The sequence below is a fragment of the Ranitomeya imitator genome, chromosome 6 (assembly GCF_032444005.1).
Source record: "Ranitomeya imitator isolate aRanImi1 chromosome 6, aRanImi1.pri, whole genome shotgun sequence".
Lineage (NCBI taxonomy): Eukaryota > Metazoa > Chordata > Amphibia > Anura > Dendrobatidae > Ranitomeya > Ranitomeya imitator.
In genome coordinates this window covers 498,763,697-498,782,307 of record NC_091287.1, presented here as the reverse complement: position 1 = coordinate 498,782,307, position 18,611 = coordinate 498,763,697, and the positions used below count along the sequence as shown (strand labels likewise).

The following is an 18,611-nucleotide window of genomic DNA, read 5'->3' as shown; positions in this document are numbered from 1 at the left end:
CTTGTCACAAACCTCTAACTAAACCAGGAAGTGTTTCCCCTTTTTAATTTACTCTGCTCCCTCGCATGCTGGGCTGGTCCCAAACATTTAACTGTATCCTAGACTATTCCTATTACTGTACATTATTAAGGCCCACCACTATCTTATCTATCCTAATCTTCCTATCTATCACTAACTAAGCACTAAACTATTTTCTACTCTTTTCCTACTCCTAAGCTGAGGCATTATCAATATAGTACCCACAAAACAGCATCAGTCATTATGTATTAGTCACATTATATTCTACACATTCCACATTACTCAATAAAATGCAATAAAACCATATATCATAGTTCACACTACGCAATTTGTTGTCTTCAGGGCAGTATCTGTCACATTCTTACACATGCTCACCATGCAAGATTCCATTGCTGAACAAAAAGCATGTTCAAGCATGTTTAAAATTTGCTCAATAACATTTTGACAAGTTTGTGAGATACTGGGAGAATATAGTCTGGTCAGATGAGACCAAAATTTGAACTTCTTGGATAACATAATATATACCATGCTTGGAGGCCAAAAGACACTGAATATAGCCTCCAAAACATCATACCAATAGTGATGCTTGAAGGGATTCAAATATCATGGTGTGGGGCTGTTTTTCAGCATGCAGCAGTGACAAACTTCATATAATTGAAGGAAGGATGAATGGACAAATGTAACGAGACATTCTTGAAAAAAAATCTGCTGCCATCTACCAGGAAGATGAAGATGAAACAAGCATACACATTTCAACAAGACAATAATCCCCAACACACAGCCAAACTCTCAATTGGTGTCAGAAAAAAAAAATAAAGCTGCTAGAATATCGCAGCCAATCACCTGACATGAATCCAGTAGAAAATTTATGGAAGGAACTAAAGCTCAGAGATCATAGAAGGAGCCCACGGAATCTTCAGGATTTGAAGAGTTTTTGTGTGAAAGAATGGGACAAAATCACACCTGAACAATGCATGTGACTAGTTTCTCCATACCGTAGGCATCTTGAAGCTGTCGTGACCAGCATCTGGTGAGAAATTCATGTAAATATTTATGTAGGAAATTGGTGACATTTTCAATACTTATTTCACCAGCTAAAGTATGGCAGCAGAACGCCGTATATAAACAAAACAGTTGTTTTGTATATGTAAACAAAATTTAATCCCCGTTCCCAAAATTGATGTAATAAGAAATATTAGGTAGGCAGGGAGCCAATAGCCAATAAGACAGTACCTTCAACATTATGTTACATGTGCAGATGTAAAATTTGACTAGTAAAACAGATGTGCAAAATAAAAAACTGTTTGCGACACACACACTTTTTGTGAGCTAGACGGGTACACTTAAAGTAGTCTGGATTTTGGAGATTTTTTTTTAAAATTTTTTTTTAAGACAATTATTGTCTGTAAAAAATATTGTACTGCCTTGCTGTTGCTTTCTGGTACATTAAAGGGAACCAGTCATCAGGTTTTTTCCACATAAAGTAGGGCCAGCACGTATTGGGAGCATCTGTGGTGATTTATTCCTGTGTGTGGGGTAATGTGTGGTTAATGAATGTAAGTCCTCCTGCCCAAGTACACAGTTAAGAAATTGAAAGGAACTTCCCCAGGAGACAGGAATGTTACATATCTGGTGAAATTGTTCTATTATTTATTCTATATGGTATGTTTTGTTAACAGCACTGTCCTTGCTTCATTCATACAGATAAGTACTTTTTAATAGTTATGGAAACGTATCGCCAATGTACAGTTGTGCTCAAAGTTTACATACCCCGGCAGAATTTTTGCTTTCTTGGGCTTTCTTTCGGAGAATATGAATGATAACGCCAAAACTTTCTCCACTCATGGTTAGTGGTTGGGTGAAGCCATTTATTGTCAAACTACTGTGTTTTCTCTTTTTAAATCATAATGACAACTCAAAACATCCAAATGACCCTGATCAAAAGTTCACATACCCCATGTCTTAATACCGTGTATTGCCTCTTCTAACATCAATGACAGCTTGAAGTCTTTTGTGGTAGTTGTGGATGAGGTTCTTTATTTTCTCAGATGGTAAAGCTGCCCATTTTTCTTGGCAAAAAGCCTCCAGTTCCTGTAAATTCCTGGGCTGTCTAGCATGAACTGCGCGCTTGAGATCTCCCAAGAGTGGCTCAATGATATTGAGGTCAGGAGACTGAGATGGCCACTCCACTTTGTTCTGCTGTAGCCAATGACAGGTTGACTTGGCCTTAAATTTTTAATTGTTGTCATGTTGGAACGTCCAAGTACGTCCCATGCGCAGGAAGATTTATTAACACAATGTAACATCTAACTCCATTTGAGTTAATTTTTCTGTTTGCAGATGGTGACTGGTATTTGTGCCACATAACCATTGTTGTACCGAGAGAGGAGAGCTTGGAGTGGACCATGTACCCATTCCCGTACCTGGCTTGTGTAAACCCTGAAGCACCAAAAGGCACTATTGTATACCAGCTATTGGCACATTACTACAATGATGAAAGCTCTGGGGGCGGCATATCTTACCATCTCATGGAAGGTAGTATCAAGCTGTATAACAAAATATGGCCTTATCTTAAATGTGGCACAAGATTATTTTTTACCTTTTAACTTTATATTATATCTTATCAGCAAGCATTATACAGGTGTCTGTAAATCTTTTCCAATATTTGCGCCTATTTTGTCTTACTACACCAATAACTGTAAAATGCACTAAAGGGTTTTGTGTCTCTACAGCTCCTATGCAAAGCAATGGCCATCTGAAGTTTGATAAAAATCACAAAAGTTATCAAAAGTTATTTCCACAGAAAAAATCAAATAAGAAAAGAGAGCACTCACCAACTGCTGTGATCGTCCTTTACTTTATTGTGGCAATGATACAAACATATCAAAAAGGCGGCAGGGAGAAACTGTGGTTCCTTAAGACTACGGCCGTTTCGCGCTGACTGCGCTTCAACGGGTCTTACCCGTCTTATGGTAAGACCCGTTGAAGCGCAGTCAGCGCGAAACGGCCGTAGTCTTAAGGAACCACAGTTTCTCCCTGCCGCCTTTTTGATATGTTTGTATTATTGCCACAATAAAGTAAAGGACGATCACAGCAGTTGGTGATTGCTCTCTTTTCTTATTTGATTTTTTCTGTGGAAATACGTATTTATTTCTGAGTATGCACCCGGATACTGCTTGGGCAACTGCTTGTTTCTCCATTGGGACATAACCGGCAATTTTGACTGATTGTGCGACACTTTGTTTTTCTTATCAAAAGTTATATTTTGCTTTGTTCTGACCTTTTTGCATTCTATAAAGGTGCCAACCAACGCTTCAAGGTGGATAAAGATACTGGAGTTATTAGTACAACTGGTTTACCATTAACGTGGAACAAGGAATATGCCCTGACCGTTCAGGCCACCGACAAACATGCAAAGAAGAGTCCCTACGCGTCTATCTCCATCTTGGTTGGATTACGGCCACCACAGTTTACCAATATGACGTACAGTGTGTTTGTCCCAGAAACCACAGCTATCGGAGAGAAGTAAGTAGAAACCTCAGTTATGCTGCTATGAAATTTCATGTAGTCAATCGAAGAGACTTAACATAACTTCAGTCCAAGGAAATGAACATGTAAAGTTACTCTAACGCTCATTCAGATGTCCGTTTTTCACATTCATGTATTTTCACAGATACAACACAACCAAGTGTTCATTGTTTTTTATCTACTTTTCCAATCCAACTCGCCCATTGCAACAATGGGTCCGAGAAAAAACAGGTGCCATCTATGTATCATCTAGTGCTATCTATTTTTTTACCGTTTAATGGGTAGGAGAAGCATAGAATTTTTTTTTTGCATACAAAGAAAACCGATCAAGCGCTCTGATGGAAATCTGTCCAATTTTTGTCAAAACATTGGATGTCTAAATGAGGCTTTACCGGGGTTTTTCAATTATGTAAAATTGATAGCCTGTCCTAAGTATAACCCATTAGGGTTAGATACTTGGAGATCTGATTCCCAGCAAAGGAACATTTATATGTCAAATGGCTCAAGTAAAAAGAGGAAGGTCCACTATGTCATCCAGTTTTGCCTCCCGGGGCAAAACAACCGGTCTGTTTTCCCCTCAATTATCTAAGCTTTTTCTTAGGCCCATCACCTATGGAGAGTGAATGAAGACCCACACAGGTTTTTGTAGCCGAAAATCAAATAGGATGGAACAATTTTAATTTTTTCTTGTAGGATGGCGGTTGTGGAAGCCGTGTCCTTCCAAAGCAAATCTATCACTTACACCTTACTGATGAATCCAAATGGCCTGTTCACCATTAACCAAGAGAGCGGGGAGCTGAGCCTGACACATGCTGTGGATTATGAGAGTGAACATCATCTTTATCACTTGTTGGTGAAGGCTCTGGAGGCAGAAAATGGACTCAGCAGTGTCACTGAGGTATCGGCTGATTGGGGCCAGATTGTCATTGGGTAAAGTAAATAATCTACTTAAGATTTCTATGGGCCTTTAATCAGTAAATATATGTAGGTGAGGTAAGGTCATATACAGAACAGAGGTGGCCTCATAGAAAATCTTTCAATGGGTCCCTAAGCATAGATTTTCTATATCTTGTGACCAACCACCCCTTCTAACTACTTACGGATCACCCATAGAAAATAAATGTTCATGCAGTTGGTGTTCTACTCTGCAGTGATGTATACGTCACTGCATAACAGAGTAAAAATTTCAATAATTTCCAATTGTTTTAGGCCAGATTTCTGTTGTAAAGTATTTGATGAATCTGGCCCTATAGTTTCATTAAACTTGTGTTATAGTTTATTCCTGTAATTATTTTAATACCCAGGTCATAATACACATCACCGATGATAACGACTGCTCTCCCGAGTTCCATAAGTCGATTTACAGCCAGGACAACATTGTAGAAAATATTCCTGTGGGCACATCCATTTTACAAGGTGCAGTGTTTTTCTAAATTCGCACCAAGCCACAGAAGTCCTATGTTTCTTTTTCATGTGTATAGATATTTTATGTCCATAAGAGCTATGATGGTATTTGTACATTAGTTGCAGCTCAGGACTGTGACTCCGGGAGCAATGCAGAGATTTCCTACTTCACCCAGAGCTCCGAATTCTCCATCACATCACAAGGAGAGATCCTGTCGAAGCGGAGACTAGACTACGAACAAGCCAACCACATGTATGAGTTTGTAGTGATTGCCGTAGACAAAGGAATCCCTCCTCATACAGGAACAGCTTCAGTGCGTCTGCGGATGTCCAACATCAATGACGAAGCCCCTATTTTCTCCCGAACTTTGTAAGTACCCTTATACTATTACTATCCAGTATTTCAGTGAACGGCAAAAATAGTCAATTTTATTGCAAAGAAACTGGTAAGACTCTTCTCACATGGCCAGCTGTCACCATTTATAACATATCTAGTATTAAAAATGGATCCTTTACAAAGGGAGCAGAAACATGCAAAATGGAAACTAAGGTTGAATGGATCTCTTTAATTGTAAACACAGACACTTGCTTACCGTTTTTTACATACATTTTTGTTTTCTTTTAAAAGGGACCCTATCACCTTTGAAAGCACTGCTTGCCTGCATATAAGGTTAATTTACAAAGTAATAGAATTACAATGCTTTCCAGCCACCTTACTGTAAGTGCAGCTACTGGGAGAAAATGAACTCATTTCCTCCCTGAAGCCGCCGACTTTTAGCAATTGGAGGGTGCAACGGAACAGCTACAGTCACTGCTCACAGCACCCTCACTATACTATGAGCGGTGGCACTTTGATTGCAATCAAATTGCCAGGTCATGCTTACAGCCACTGCTCCAAGTATAGTGAGACATGCATTTAGTCCCTCCTTATACGTCCTATGACTGAAAGCTGGCGGTTCCCGGCAGGGAATAAGTTTATTTTATCCCGGTAGCCAAGCTTTTAGTATGGCGGCAGGGTAGCATTGTGACACTGTTAACATGCAAATTAACCCATGCAAGTAGGATTTTCCAAGGTGAAAGGTTCCATTTAAAGAGTCCATTTTTATTAGAGATATCTCTACACACATCTAGGGAGCAATTCATTAAGACTGGCGTAGCACACTCACCCAGTTTGCTGGCATACATTATAAGGCGCATGCCACCTAATGAATTTGGCGCATCTTCTTAGTAGCATGCGCCTTCATGCGTCACACTAGAAATGCAGTAGTAGTACGGTATTTTTAATATAGGAAACGCCAGAACTTTTAATGAATAGGACATGCGGTCACTCCCTCTCCTGTCCTGACCAATTTCAGAGGAGCTGATTCAATCTGACTACGGCATCACACCCTTCTTTAATTTTTCAGTGAATCAACCATCACAAATTGGTAGGGCAGAGAGTTGCAAAGCTACATTATAGTAAGGAGTCCTTGTTTACCATGATAATTAAATGAAACCTGTCATTTCTGGAAACATTTTGTAACCCATTATAAGTCTTTCTAATCACCCCCTGACTCTTTTATTGCCAGCCTGATTTGTGCACACATACGCTGCTCATACTTTGTGGAGCAGGCTGTCAATCAAAGTGCCAGGGAGTGATTACAGTGCACTCACAGTGAGTGATGACTGAGGTACTGCCCCAATGACTTGATGGCGTACTGGGAGGAAATACATTAATTTTCCCCCTATACGCACTGCCCTAGTAAGGCAGCCTAAAACTATTTTAATGCTATTTACCTGCAGAGTATCCTAGTTCTGTTTTTTTGCATCTAAACCTTCTTTTCTCTAGATGTAGATCTCTTGTCTTGGGTACAAGGCAGGCCCACGTACAGACAGACTCTTGGACAGATTTCCATATTTCCCATATTGTAATATAGTCTGTCATGATAATGAGACTACTGAAAGGATTTCTGTACAGAAGAGGAAGTGTGAGTCTAGCATAAAGCCTTGTGGCCAGTGTGAAAATGTTACGAAATGTAAACAAAAACCAAACAAATATTTGATTTAAACATGTTGCTTGGGTTTTCCCGAGCACGCTCAGTTGACCTCCGAGTATTTATGACTGCTCGGAGATTTAGCTTTCATCGCAGCCGCTGAATGATTTACAGCTACCAGCCAGGCTGAGTACATGTGGGGGTTGCCTGGTTGCTAGGGAATCCCCACATGTAATCAAGCAAACTAGTAGCTGTAAATCATTCAGCTGCCTGGATGAAAACTAAATCTCCGAGCAGTCATAAATACTCGAAGGTCACCCGAGACTTACATATCTCTTGATAATTGTTTCTCACACTCTACTATCTAGTGATTATGATCATGTCTATGTGATCATTTCAGATATAACACTTTCTTGTCAGAAGATGCTGGACCAAACACCTTGGTGGTTACGGTTCATGCAAAAGATCCCGATGGAGACAGCGTAGCATACTTCATTGTTGAAGGAAATGAAGAGGGAAACTTTGACTTGGACAGTCAGAAAGGTAGAAAAATACCCAATTTCCAAGCAAACGCACATAGAATTCTACCACTATACGATGACTATGATTATACTGTGTCTTATACAAGTACTCATCATTCAATGCTTTCCGCAGGTATCTTAAAACTCCGTGAAACGCCGCTGCCAAGGCTGCTGAGGACTCAGTATATATTGAACGTTTCCGCAGTGGATGATAACTCCTCGGGGGGCACCTCAACTTTGAGCAGCTTCACTCATGTAATTATAGGAATAAACGATGTTAATAACAACAAGCCGATCTTTCGAGAGGTAAGCTGTTATGAACTGGTGATTTAGAACCACAATGGACCTGGTGGTTAAGAGCACTGAAAATGACCTGATAGTTACTAATAACATAGGACGAGCTCTGAGACGTGGGAACTCTGCTGACCGCAATCCCTAATCCTATCACACCACACTAGAGGTAGCCGTGGAGCGCTCCTGACCAGACCTAGGCGCCTCGGGCACAGCCTGAGAAACTAGCTAGCCTGAAGATAGAAAAATAAGCCTACCTTGCCTCAGAGAAATTCCCCAAAGGAAAAGGCAGCCCCCCACATATAATGACTGTGAGTAAAGATGAAAATACAAACACAGAGATGAAATAGATTTTAGCAAAGTGAGGCCCGACTTACTGAATAGACCGAGGATAGGAAAGATAGCTTTGCAGTCAGCACAAAAACCTACAAACAACCACGCAGAGGGCGCAAAAAGACCCTCCGCACCGACTAACGGTACGGAGGTGCTCCCTCTGCGTCCCAGAGCTTCCAGCAAGCAAAACAAACCAATATAGCAAGCTGGACAGAAAAAATAGCAAACAAAAGTAACACAAGCAGAACTTAGATTATGCAGGGCAGACAGGCCACAAGAATGATCCAGGAGAGAGCAAGACCAATACTGGAACATTGACTGGAGGCCAGGAACAAAGAACTAGGTGGAGTTAAATAGAACAGCACCTAACGACTTAACCTCGTCACCTGAGGAAGGAAACTCAGAAGCCGCAGCCCCACTCACATCCACCAAAGGAAGCTCATGGACAGAACCAGCCGAAGTACCACTCATGACCACAGGAGGGAGCCTGACCACAGAATTCACAACAGTACCCCCCCTTGAGGAGGGGTCACCGAACCCTCACCAGAGCCCCCAGGCCGACCAGGATGAGCCAAATGAAAGGCACGAACCAGATCGGCAGCATGAACATCAGAGGCAAAGACCCAGGAATTATCTTCCTGACCATAACCCTTCCACTTAACCAGGTACTGGAGTTTCCATCTCGAAATACGAGAATCCAAGATCTTCTCCACTATATACTCCAACTCCCCCTCAACCAAAACCGGGGCAGGAGGATCAACGGATGGAACCACAGGTGCCACGTATCTCCGCAACAATGACCTATGGAATACATTATGGATGGAAAAAGAAGCTGGGAGAGTCAAACGAAAAGACACAGGATTAAGAACCTCAGAAATCCTATACGGACCAATGAAACAAAGCTTAAACTTAGGAGAGGAAACTTTCATAGGAATATAACGAGATGACAACCAAACCAAATCCCCAACACGAAGTCGGGGACCCACACAGCGCCTGCGGTTAGCGAAACGTTGAGCCTTCTCCTGGGACAATGTCAAATTGTCTACTACATGAGTCCAAATCTGCTGCAACCTATCCACCACAGTATCCACACCAGGACAGTCCGAAGACTCAACCTGCCCTGAAGAGAAACGAGGATGGAAACCAGAATTGCAGAAAAACAGCGAAACCAAAGTAGCCGAGCTGGCCCGATTATTAAGGGCGAATTCAGCCAACGGCAAAAAGGACACCCAATCATCCTGATCAGCAGAAACAAAACATCTCAAATATGTTTCCAAGGTCTGATTGGTTCGTTCAGTTTGGCCATTTGTCTGAGGATGGAAAGCCGAGGAAAAAGACAAATCAATGCCCATCCTAGCACAAAAGGCTCGCCAAAACCTCGAAACAAACTGGGAACCTCTGTCAGAAACGATGTTCTCCGGAATGCCATGTAAACGAACCACATGCTGGAAAAACAATGGCACCAAATCAGAGGAGGAAGGCAATTTAGACAAGGGTACCAAATGGACCATCTTAGAGAAGCGATCACAAACCACCCAGATGACCGACATCTTTTGAGAGACGGGGAGATCCGAAATAAAATCCATAGAGATATGTGTCCAGGGCCTCTTCGGGACCGGCAAGGGCAAAAGCAACCCACTGGCACGAGAACAGCAGGGCTTAGCCCGAGCACAAATCCCACAGGACTGCACAAACGAACGCACATCCCGCGACAGAGACGGCCACCAAAAGGATCTAGCCACCAAATCTCTGGTACCAAAGATTCCAGGATGACCAGCCAACACTGAACAATGAACCTCAGAGATAACTCTACTCGTCCATTTATCAGGGACAAACAGTTTCTCCACTGGGCAACGGTCAGGTCTATTAGCCTGAAATTTTTGCAGCACCCGCCGCAAATCAGGGGAGATGGCAGACAAAATTACCCCCTCTTTGAGAATACCCGCCGGCTCAGGCAAACTCGGAGAGTCGGGCACAAAACTCCTAGACAGGGCATCCGCCTTCACATTCTTAGAGCCCGGAAGGTACGAAACCACAAAGTCAAAACGGGAGAAAAACAGCGACCAACGAGCCTGTCTAGGATTCAACCGTTTGGCAGACTCGAGATAAGTCAAGTTCTTGTGATCAGTCAAGACCACCACGTGATGCTTAGCTCCTTCAAGCCAATGACGCCACTCCTCGAATGCCCACTTCATGGCCAGCAACTCTCGATTGCCAACATCATAATTACGCTCAGCAGGCGAAAACTTCCTGGAAAAGAAGGCACATGGTTTCATCACCGAGCCATCAGAACTTCTTTGCGACAAAACAGCCCCTGCTCCAATCTCAGAAGCATCAACCTCGACCTGGAACGGGAGCGAAACATCTGGCTGGCACAACACAGGGGCAGAAGAAAAACGACGCTTCAACTCCTGAAAAGCTTCCACAGCAGCAGAAGACCAATTGACCACATCAGCACCCTTCTTGGTTAAATCAGTCAACGGTTTAGCAATACTAGAAAAATTATTGATAAAGCGACGATAAAAATTAGCAAAGCCCAGGAACTTTTGCAGACTCTTCAGAGATGTCGGCTGAGTCCAATCATAAATGGCCTGAACCTTAACAGGGTCCATCTTGATAGTAGAAGGGGAAAAAATGAAACCCAAAAATGAAACCTTCTAAACACCAAAGAGACACTTTGACCCCTTCACGAACAAAGAATTCGCACGCAGGACCTGGAACACCATTCTAACCTGCTTCACGTGAGATTCCCAATCATCCGAGAAGACCAAAATATCATCCAAGTATACAATCAGGAATTTATCCAGGTACTCTCGGAAGATGTCATGCATAAAGGACTGAAATACTGATGGAGCATTGGAAAGCCCGAATGGCATAACCAGGTACTCAAAATGGCCCTCGGGCGTATTAAATGCTGTTTTCCATTCATCGCCCTGTTTAATACGCACAAGATTATACGCACCACGAAGATCTATCTTGGTGAACCAACTAGCCCCCTTAATCCGAGCAAACAAATCAGACAGCAGCGGAAAGGGGTACTGAAATTTGACTGTGATTTTATTTAGAAGGCGGTAATCAATACAAGGTCTCAACGAACCATCCTTCTTGGCCACAAAAAAAGAACCCTGCTCCCAATGGCGACGACGACGGGCGAATATGACCCTTCTCCAAGGATTCCTTTACGTAACTCCGCATAGCGGCGTGCTCAGGCACAGACAAATTAAACAGTCGACCTTTAGGAATTTTACTACCAGGAATCAAATCGATAGCACAATCGCAATCCCTGTGCGGAGGTAGGGCATTGGACTTGGGCTCATCAAATACATCCCGGTAATCTGACAAGAACTCTGGGACCTCAGAAGGGGTGGATGATGAAATAGACAGAAATGGAACATCACCATGTACCCCCTGACAACCCCAGCTGGACACAGACATAGATTTCCAATCCAATACTGGGTTATGGACTTGTAGCCATGGCAACCCCAACACGACCACATCATGCAGATTATGCAACACCAAAAAGCGAATATCCTCCTGATGCGCAGGAGCCATGCACATGGTCAGTTGGGTCCAGTACTGAGGCTTATTCTTGGCCAAAGGCGTAGCATCAATTCCTCTCAATGGAATAGGATACTGCAAGGGCTCCAAGAAAAACCCACAGCGCCTAGCATACTCCAAGTCCATCAAATTCAGGGCAGCACCTGAATCCACCAATGCCATGACAGAATAGGATGACAAAGAGCAGATCAAAGTAACGGACAAAAGAAATTTAGACTGTACCGTACCAATGGTAGCAGACCTAGCGAACCGCTTAGTGCGCTTAGGACAATCGGAGATAGCATGAGTGGAATCACCACAGTAAAAACAGCCCATTCCGACGTCTGTGTTCTTGCCGTTCAGCTCTGGTCAAAGTCCTATCACATTGTATAGGCTCAGGTTTATGCTCAGATAATACCGCCAAATGGTGCACAGTTTTACGCTCACGTAAGCGTCGATCGATCTGAATGGCCAAAGACATAGACTCATTCAGATCAGCAGGCATAGGAAATCCCACCATGACATCCTTAAGGGCTTCAGAGAGACCCTTTCTGAAAATTGCTGCCAGCGCACATTCATTCCATTGAGTGAGCACAGACCACTTCCTAAACTTCTGACAATATATCTCTACCTCATCCTGACCCTGACACAGAGCCAGCAAATTTTTCTCTGCCTGATCCACTGAATTAGGTTCATCATACAGCAATCCGAGCGCCAGAAAAAACGCATCAATATCACATAATGCAGGATCTCCTGGCGCAAGGGAAAATGCCCAGTCTTGAGGGTCGCCACGTAATAAAGAAATAATGATCTTAACTTGTTGAACTGGGTCACCAGAGGAGCGGGGTTTCAAAGCCAGAAATAGTTTACAATTATTTTTAAAACTCAGAAACTTAGCTCTATCTCCAGAAAACAAATCAGGAATAGGAATTCTTGGTTCTAACATAGAATTCTGAACCACAAAGTCTTGAATATTTTGTACTCTTGCACAAGAAGACAGGCCTTTAATGTCCATCACTACACCTGTGTCCTGAACCACCCAAATGTCTAGGGGAAAAGAAAGACAAAACACAGTGCAAAGAAAAAAAAATGGTCTCAGAACTTCTATTTTCCCTCTATTGAGAAGCATTAGTACTTTGGGCCTCCAGTACTGTTATGAACTGGTGATTTAGAACCACAATGGACCTGGTGGTTAAGAGCACTGAAAATGACCTGATAGTTACTAATAACATAGGACGAGCTCTGAGACGTGGGAACTCTGCTGACCGCAATCCCTAATCCTATCACACCACACTAGAGGTAGCCGTGGAGCGCTCCTGACCAGACCTAGGCGCCTCGGGCACAGCCTGAGAAACTAGCTAGCCTGAAGATAGAAAAATAAGCCTACCTTGCCTCAGAGAAATTCCCCAAAGGAAAAGGCAGCCCCCCACATATAATGACTGTGAGTAAAGATGAAAATACAAACACAGAGATGAAATAGATTTTAGCAAAGTGAGGCCCGACTTACTGAATAGACCGAGGATAGGAAAGATAGCTTTGCGGTCAGCACAAAAACCTACAAACAACCACGCAGAGGGCGCAAAAAGACCCTCCGCACCGACTAACGGTACGGAGGTGCTCCCTCTGCGTCCCAGAGCTTCCAGCAAGCAAAACAAACCAATATAGCAAGCTGGACAGAAAAAATAGCAAACAAAAGTAACACAAGCAGAACTTAGATTATGCAGGGCAGACAGGCCACAAGAACGATCCAGGAGAGAGCAAGACCAATACTGGAACATTGACTGGAGGCCAGGAACAAAGAACTAGGTGGAGTTAAATAGAATAGCACCTAACGACTTAACCTCGTCACCTGAGGAAGGAAACTCAGAAGCCGCAGCCCCACTCACATCCACCAAAGGAAGCTCATGGACAGAACCAGCCGAAGTACCACTCATGACCACAGGAGGGAGCCTGACCACAGAATTCACAACAGTGAGCCGACCGTGAGAGCGTTATACTCCAGCACTGATATAAAAGTAAAAAAAAAAAAAACACTGTATATTTCTTCCTCTTTAACCGTTTAAGCACCAGGGAAATTTTTCATTTTTGTGCTTTCATTTTTTTGCTCCCCTTCTTCAATAAGTCATAACCTTTTATTTGTTTCCCTCAACAAACGTATTGGTTTTTCTGGGGCGAGTTGTACTTTCATTCATTTTACCATATATTGAACTGAAAAGTTTGAAAAAAACTGCAAATGTTTTTTAATGCATTCATTGTGTAGTGAAAATAACCTGGAAACATGATTGTCAAAGGAAAATTGTCAACAGTATTTCACCGCCCAAATTATTTATATGCACAATTTTGCTCTTTCACAGACAAATACAGCAATACCTTTACATGGCAAGTCCGTGCCTTCGTTACTCATAAATCAGCATTTTAATTGATATGCAAACGAGTCTGAAGGGCTATGGTAGATCTGAAGCCTCTGTCACTCCAGCTCTATTTCCCGCCCAGCACTGCCTCCTCCTGCTTGACAGTTCTTTTGCCGAAGTCACAAAACATTCAAGCTGTCAGTCAAACTGGAGGACTCAGGGCTGGTTGGGGAATAGAGCTGGAGTGACAGAGGTTTCAGATCTATCATAGCCCTGCAGCCTCATTTGCATATCATTTCAATGTCTGATTTCTCAGTAATGGAGGAACGGACTGGCCATGTAAAGGTATTGCTGAACTTTTCTTTGAAAGAGCTACATGCACATTTAAATAGTTTGGGTTGTGCTGACAGATTCCTTTTAAGTGATGTAAAAAAAATTAAGAGTATTGTAGAAAAATGTTTTTGCTTTTGTCACCATTTTCTGGGACCTATAACATCTTTATTTTTCTGAGGGAGCGTTTTTTTTTCTTTGCTATCAAGTCTGTGCACATAAAATGCTTTGATTTTTTTTTATTATTATAATTTTTAGGGAGTTGAGGTGACCAAAAGAATGTTTTTTTTTTTCTTTATGGTGTTTATTAATCAGGTTAATTAATTTTATATTTTAATATATCTGACTTTTATGAAGGCGGCAAAGCCAAATGTTTATTATTTTTTTTATTCCCTTCTTTATTTTTTGGGGGGAGGGAGAATTGAATTCTTGCATCCGCAATCGTTTGATCATTTGCACTATATATTGCAATACCAACAGTATACAGTGAAAATCTCAGTCTCCTGTTGAGCTTAGCCCATGGCAGACGCCCGGCAGTCATAGTAACCCGTTAGTACACCATGATCGCGTTGTAGGGGAGCATGATGAAGCCAATGTGCGCAGCTGCTGACGCTCGTACCATTTAAATGCTGTTGCCAGAGCCTGACAGCGGCATTTAAATAGATAACAGCAACGACCAGAGTTCGGCACCATTCGCGTCGGCTACAACATAACCGGTATCTGCCACGTGTGGAGGGAGCTCCATTCCTGAGCCCTCGCTACCTCTGCAGACCCTTTCCCAGGATATTAATCCATGGACTAATGTGGGAAGGGAATTGGGATTAAAAGACATACGTAGCGGGAAAAGTCAAGCACATTTTCCTAGGCATGTCTAAATCATTTTGGAATCTTACTCCTTAAATCCAGACATTTCAATGATAAAATCTACAGAATTCTACAGACTCTTTTCCCACAAGCTTATATATAAATCTGTTCAGCTTCTCCTGCTCTACAACATGACGCCCACAGATTGCACAGCATTTCCAAGCTTCTAGGTTCCCTTTAGATATGAAAGTTATGACTTATATTTATTACTACTAAACCTATAAGATATGAGTTCTTGTGTCTTACCTCTCACATTTAACAACTCAAAAATGCGTCTTTTACAACCTTTTTATTTCTATACGTCTCCATAGTGTTTTCAATATAGTGAGAACTCATGGGTTTCGGAGAACCAGCCTCCTGGTACCTTTGTACTACAAGTAGAAGCTCGTGATGCAGACAATGGCTTGAATGGAGAAGTGAAGTATGGATTAATGCACAGAGAAGACGCGAGCCCTGCGTTTACTATTGATGCCTATACAGGTAATATAAGCTCATAGTTATTATGAACTCAAACTGGTTTGCAGAAAATATACCATAGAAAGATAAAAGTATCCTATCCTGAAATTATACTCATCTGCAGGTTAAACATAACCTATAATTAATGATGCAAAAGATCTAAAGGGAATTTGTCAGATGGATCTACCCTGCTAAGTCTTCTATATGGACATGCAGGTCATATAAAGCTGAATAAAATGATAACTTGATATCTGTGATCCAATGTTTTATTCCAGAGGAAGCCACATTTTTCTTATATGCAAATAAGCTGTTAAGATCTATGGGCCAGACATAGATCTCCCTGAGAATCTGCCTCCAAAGCTTATTTTAAAGAAAAGGGGGCATTACCAGTGGGAAACATGTAATGACTGACATACTGCTCTCATAATAACACACAGCTATTCAATGAGATCAGAACTAACAGAGAACAGCAGAGCTAACACAGTACAGCAGTAGTAAACTTTTTCTCATTACAAAAACATTTGCAGTCGCAGTTGTCCTTTGATAGTGCTGTAAGCTCTGCTGCAGAGCATGTGCCTGATTATAACCAACAGTACTGCAGAACTGAACCTTGTCTTGTTACAATGACAACAAACACATTTGCAGCAGCAGATATGGTCTCATAGTTTTCAGCTTCTATCTAACAGGCAACCAATGTGGGTTAAGGGCAGTACAGCAGAGCTGACAGCACTATGAAAGAACAACTGAAGTTGCAAATATGTTTGTAGTGAGATAAAGTTCACTTCTGCTCTACTGTGTTAGTTCTGACGACACTGCAGAGCTATGTGTGATTATGTTAGTCAGTCAGTTACTACATGTCTCACACTGGTATCTCTCCCCTTCATTTAAAATCTGCTGTGATGGAAAATTCTCATGGAAATCTATGGTTGGCCAATAGAGCTTAATATCTCATTTATATATGAGAAAAATTTGGATTTTTCTGGACTAAGACATCGGATTGAAGATATCAAGGTATCATTTTATTCAACTTTCTATGATCTGCCTGCCCATATAGATGCTTAAATGGTTAGATCGTACTGTCAGATTCTTTTTAAGAAAAAAATGTATAAATGTTATGCAATTTGTGTGGTCATCTTACCATGTTTATATACGTAGGTGTGATCACTACCACTCAGAGCTTTGATCGTGAGAAGCAAAGGGAGTATACCATCTCAGTGACCGCCACAGATCAAGCTCAAGAGCCCTTAATTAGTGTTTGTCAAATTACAATTTTTGTGGCTGATGTCAATGACAATGACCCCAAATTCGAGAACAGTCATTACCAATGTGAGTGGACATCATATGTCAATCATGGCTAATACTAGCATACTGTAGGTATACCAGTCAGATCTCATCCATACCTTCCTTTTATTTTTTCCTTTCTAGATTTTCTTCGTGAAGACACACCAGTTGGTACAAGTTTTCTTCGTATTACTGCCCTAGATGATGACCAGGGAGTCAATGCTGCCATCACATACTCAGTTATCCATCAACAGCCAGAGTATTTCCAGATCAACCCCAGCACAGGATGGATTTATGTCAATTACCCAATATCCAAAGTAACTATGAAAAAGGGTCTGTGTTTTTCCCGACAACAGCACCACTCTTCTTTAGAGGTTGTGTCTGGCTGATCCCTATTTAGTTGAATGTATTTGAACTGCAAGTATGAAGGGTTGAAATCAAAGAGCATTTCTTCAATCCAATGAGCATTTTTTTCAATCCATATACTATGTACATAATTTAACGATTTTTGTTTAACGCATATAACACAGGGTGGTCCAAAATTAGGTGGACAGTATGTGTAATAGGGTTATGAAGGGGGAGATTTATCAAACATGGTGTAAAGTGAAACTGACTCAGTTGCCCTTAGCAACCAATCAGATTCCACTTTTCATTCTTCACAGACTCTTTGGAAAATGAAAGGTGGAATCTGATTGGTTGCTAAGGGCAACTGAGTCAGTTTCACAGATCCAGTTTTCACAGATAAATCTCTCCCAAATCTGTTTTCTTTTCAGATAATTCAGATAACTGATAATGGCAAATAATTTAAATATAGATAAAAGAAAATGGATTTTAAAAGAGTATTGGAAATCTCAAAATGCTGAAACAGAGCAAATTGGGTTGAAACATTTGGTACTCAAGCCCCAAAGAGACAAACCATTTACCGCATTCGTGACAAATTCGATGCCACTGGCTCAATCCTTAATGCTCTAAAAACTGGCCGACTCAAAACAGTCTGTAAAGAAAATAATAAACAACTTGTTGCTGAAACATTTGTTCAGAGTCTAAAAAAGTCCACCAGAAGAGTCTCTTTAGAATTGGGAATTTCATGAGCTTCCATCATGCGAATCCTGAAATTTGTTGGGTGGAAAGCTTATTGTTAACCAATTCATGGTTTATTGGAGGATGATCCAGACAGGCGGCTGCAATTTAGTGAGATTATGCTTAACGAAATTGAAGAAAATCCATAATTTTAGATAACATATGGAGTGATGAAGCTTCTTTCAAATTATCTGGCCATATTAACAGACATAATTGTATTTACTGGTATAACGAGAACATGCAATTAACATTAGAGCAACAACTAAATGAGCCTGGTGTCAATGTTTGAGGTGGTATTTCAAGTTTTGGTGTTTTTGGACCATTATTTTTTTTTTTATGGAACAGTCACAGGAGATAAGTATCTCGAAATTCTAATGAATCAAGTTGTTCCCCAGTTACAGCAACAGCCTAATTCAAATGACCTTTATTTCCAACAAGATGGGGCCCCTCCACATTATTCAAGAGTAGTCCGCGAGTATCTTGATGAAACATTTCCCAATAAATGGATTGGCCGAAGAGGCCCACTTGATTGGCCGGCACGTTCACAAGTCAAGGACAAGGTTTATAGTCGAAAACCAAAATGTGTCAGTGATTTGAAAAATTGCATAAGAGATGCATTTCAAGAAATTAATACCCAAAGAGAC

At 41.5% G+C, this 18,611-nt stretch overlaps 1 protein-coding gene across 1 annotated transcript in view; it reads left to right on the top strand.

Annotated features, from left to right (window-relative positions):
• LOC138643437 (neural-cadherin-like) overlaps positions 1 to 18,611 on the top strand; it is a 108,677-nt gene that overhangs the window by 15,647 nt on the left and 74,419 nt on the right. Inside the window, 10 exon segments of the mRNA XM_069732349.1 lie at positions 2,359 to 2,553; positions 3,318 to 3,543; positions 4,240 to 4,444; positions 4,851 to 4,962; positions 5,071 to 5,320; positions 7,324 to 7,466; positions 7,578 to 7,750; positions 15,462 to 15,630; positions 16,762 to 16,932; positions 17,032 to 17,204. Of these exon segments, the coding sequence (XP_069588450.1) occupies positions 2,359 to 2,553; positions 3,318 to 3,543; positions 4,240 to 4,444; positions 4,851 to 4,962; positions 5,071 to 5,320; positions 7,324 to 7,466; positions 7,578 to 7,750; positions 15,462 to 15,630; positions 16,762 to 16,932; positions 17,032 to 17,204 (1,817 nt within the window).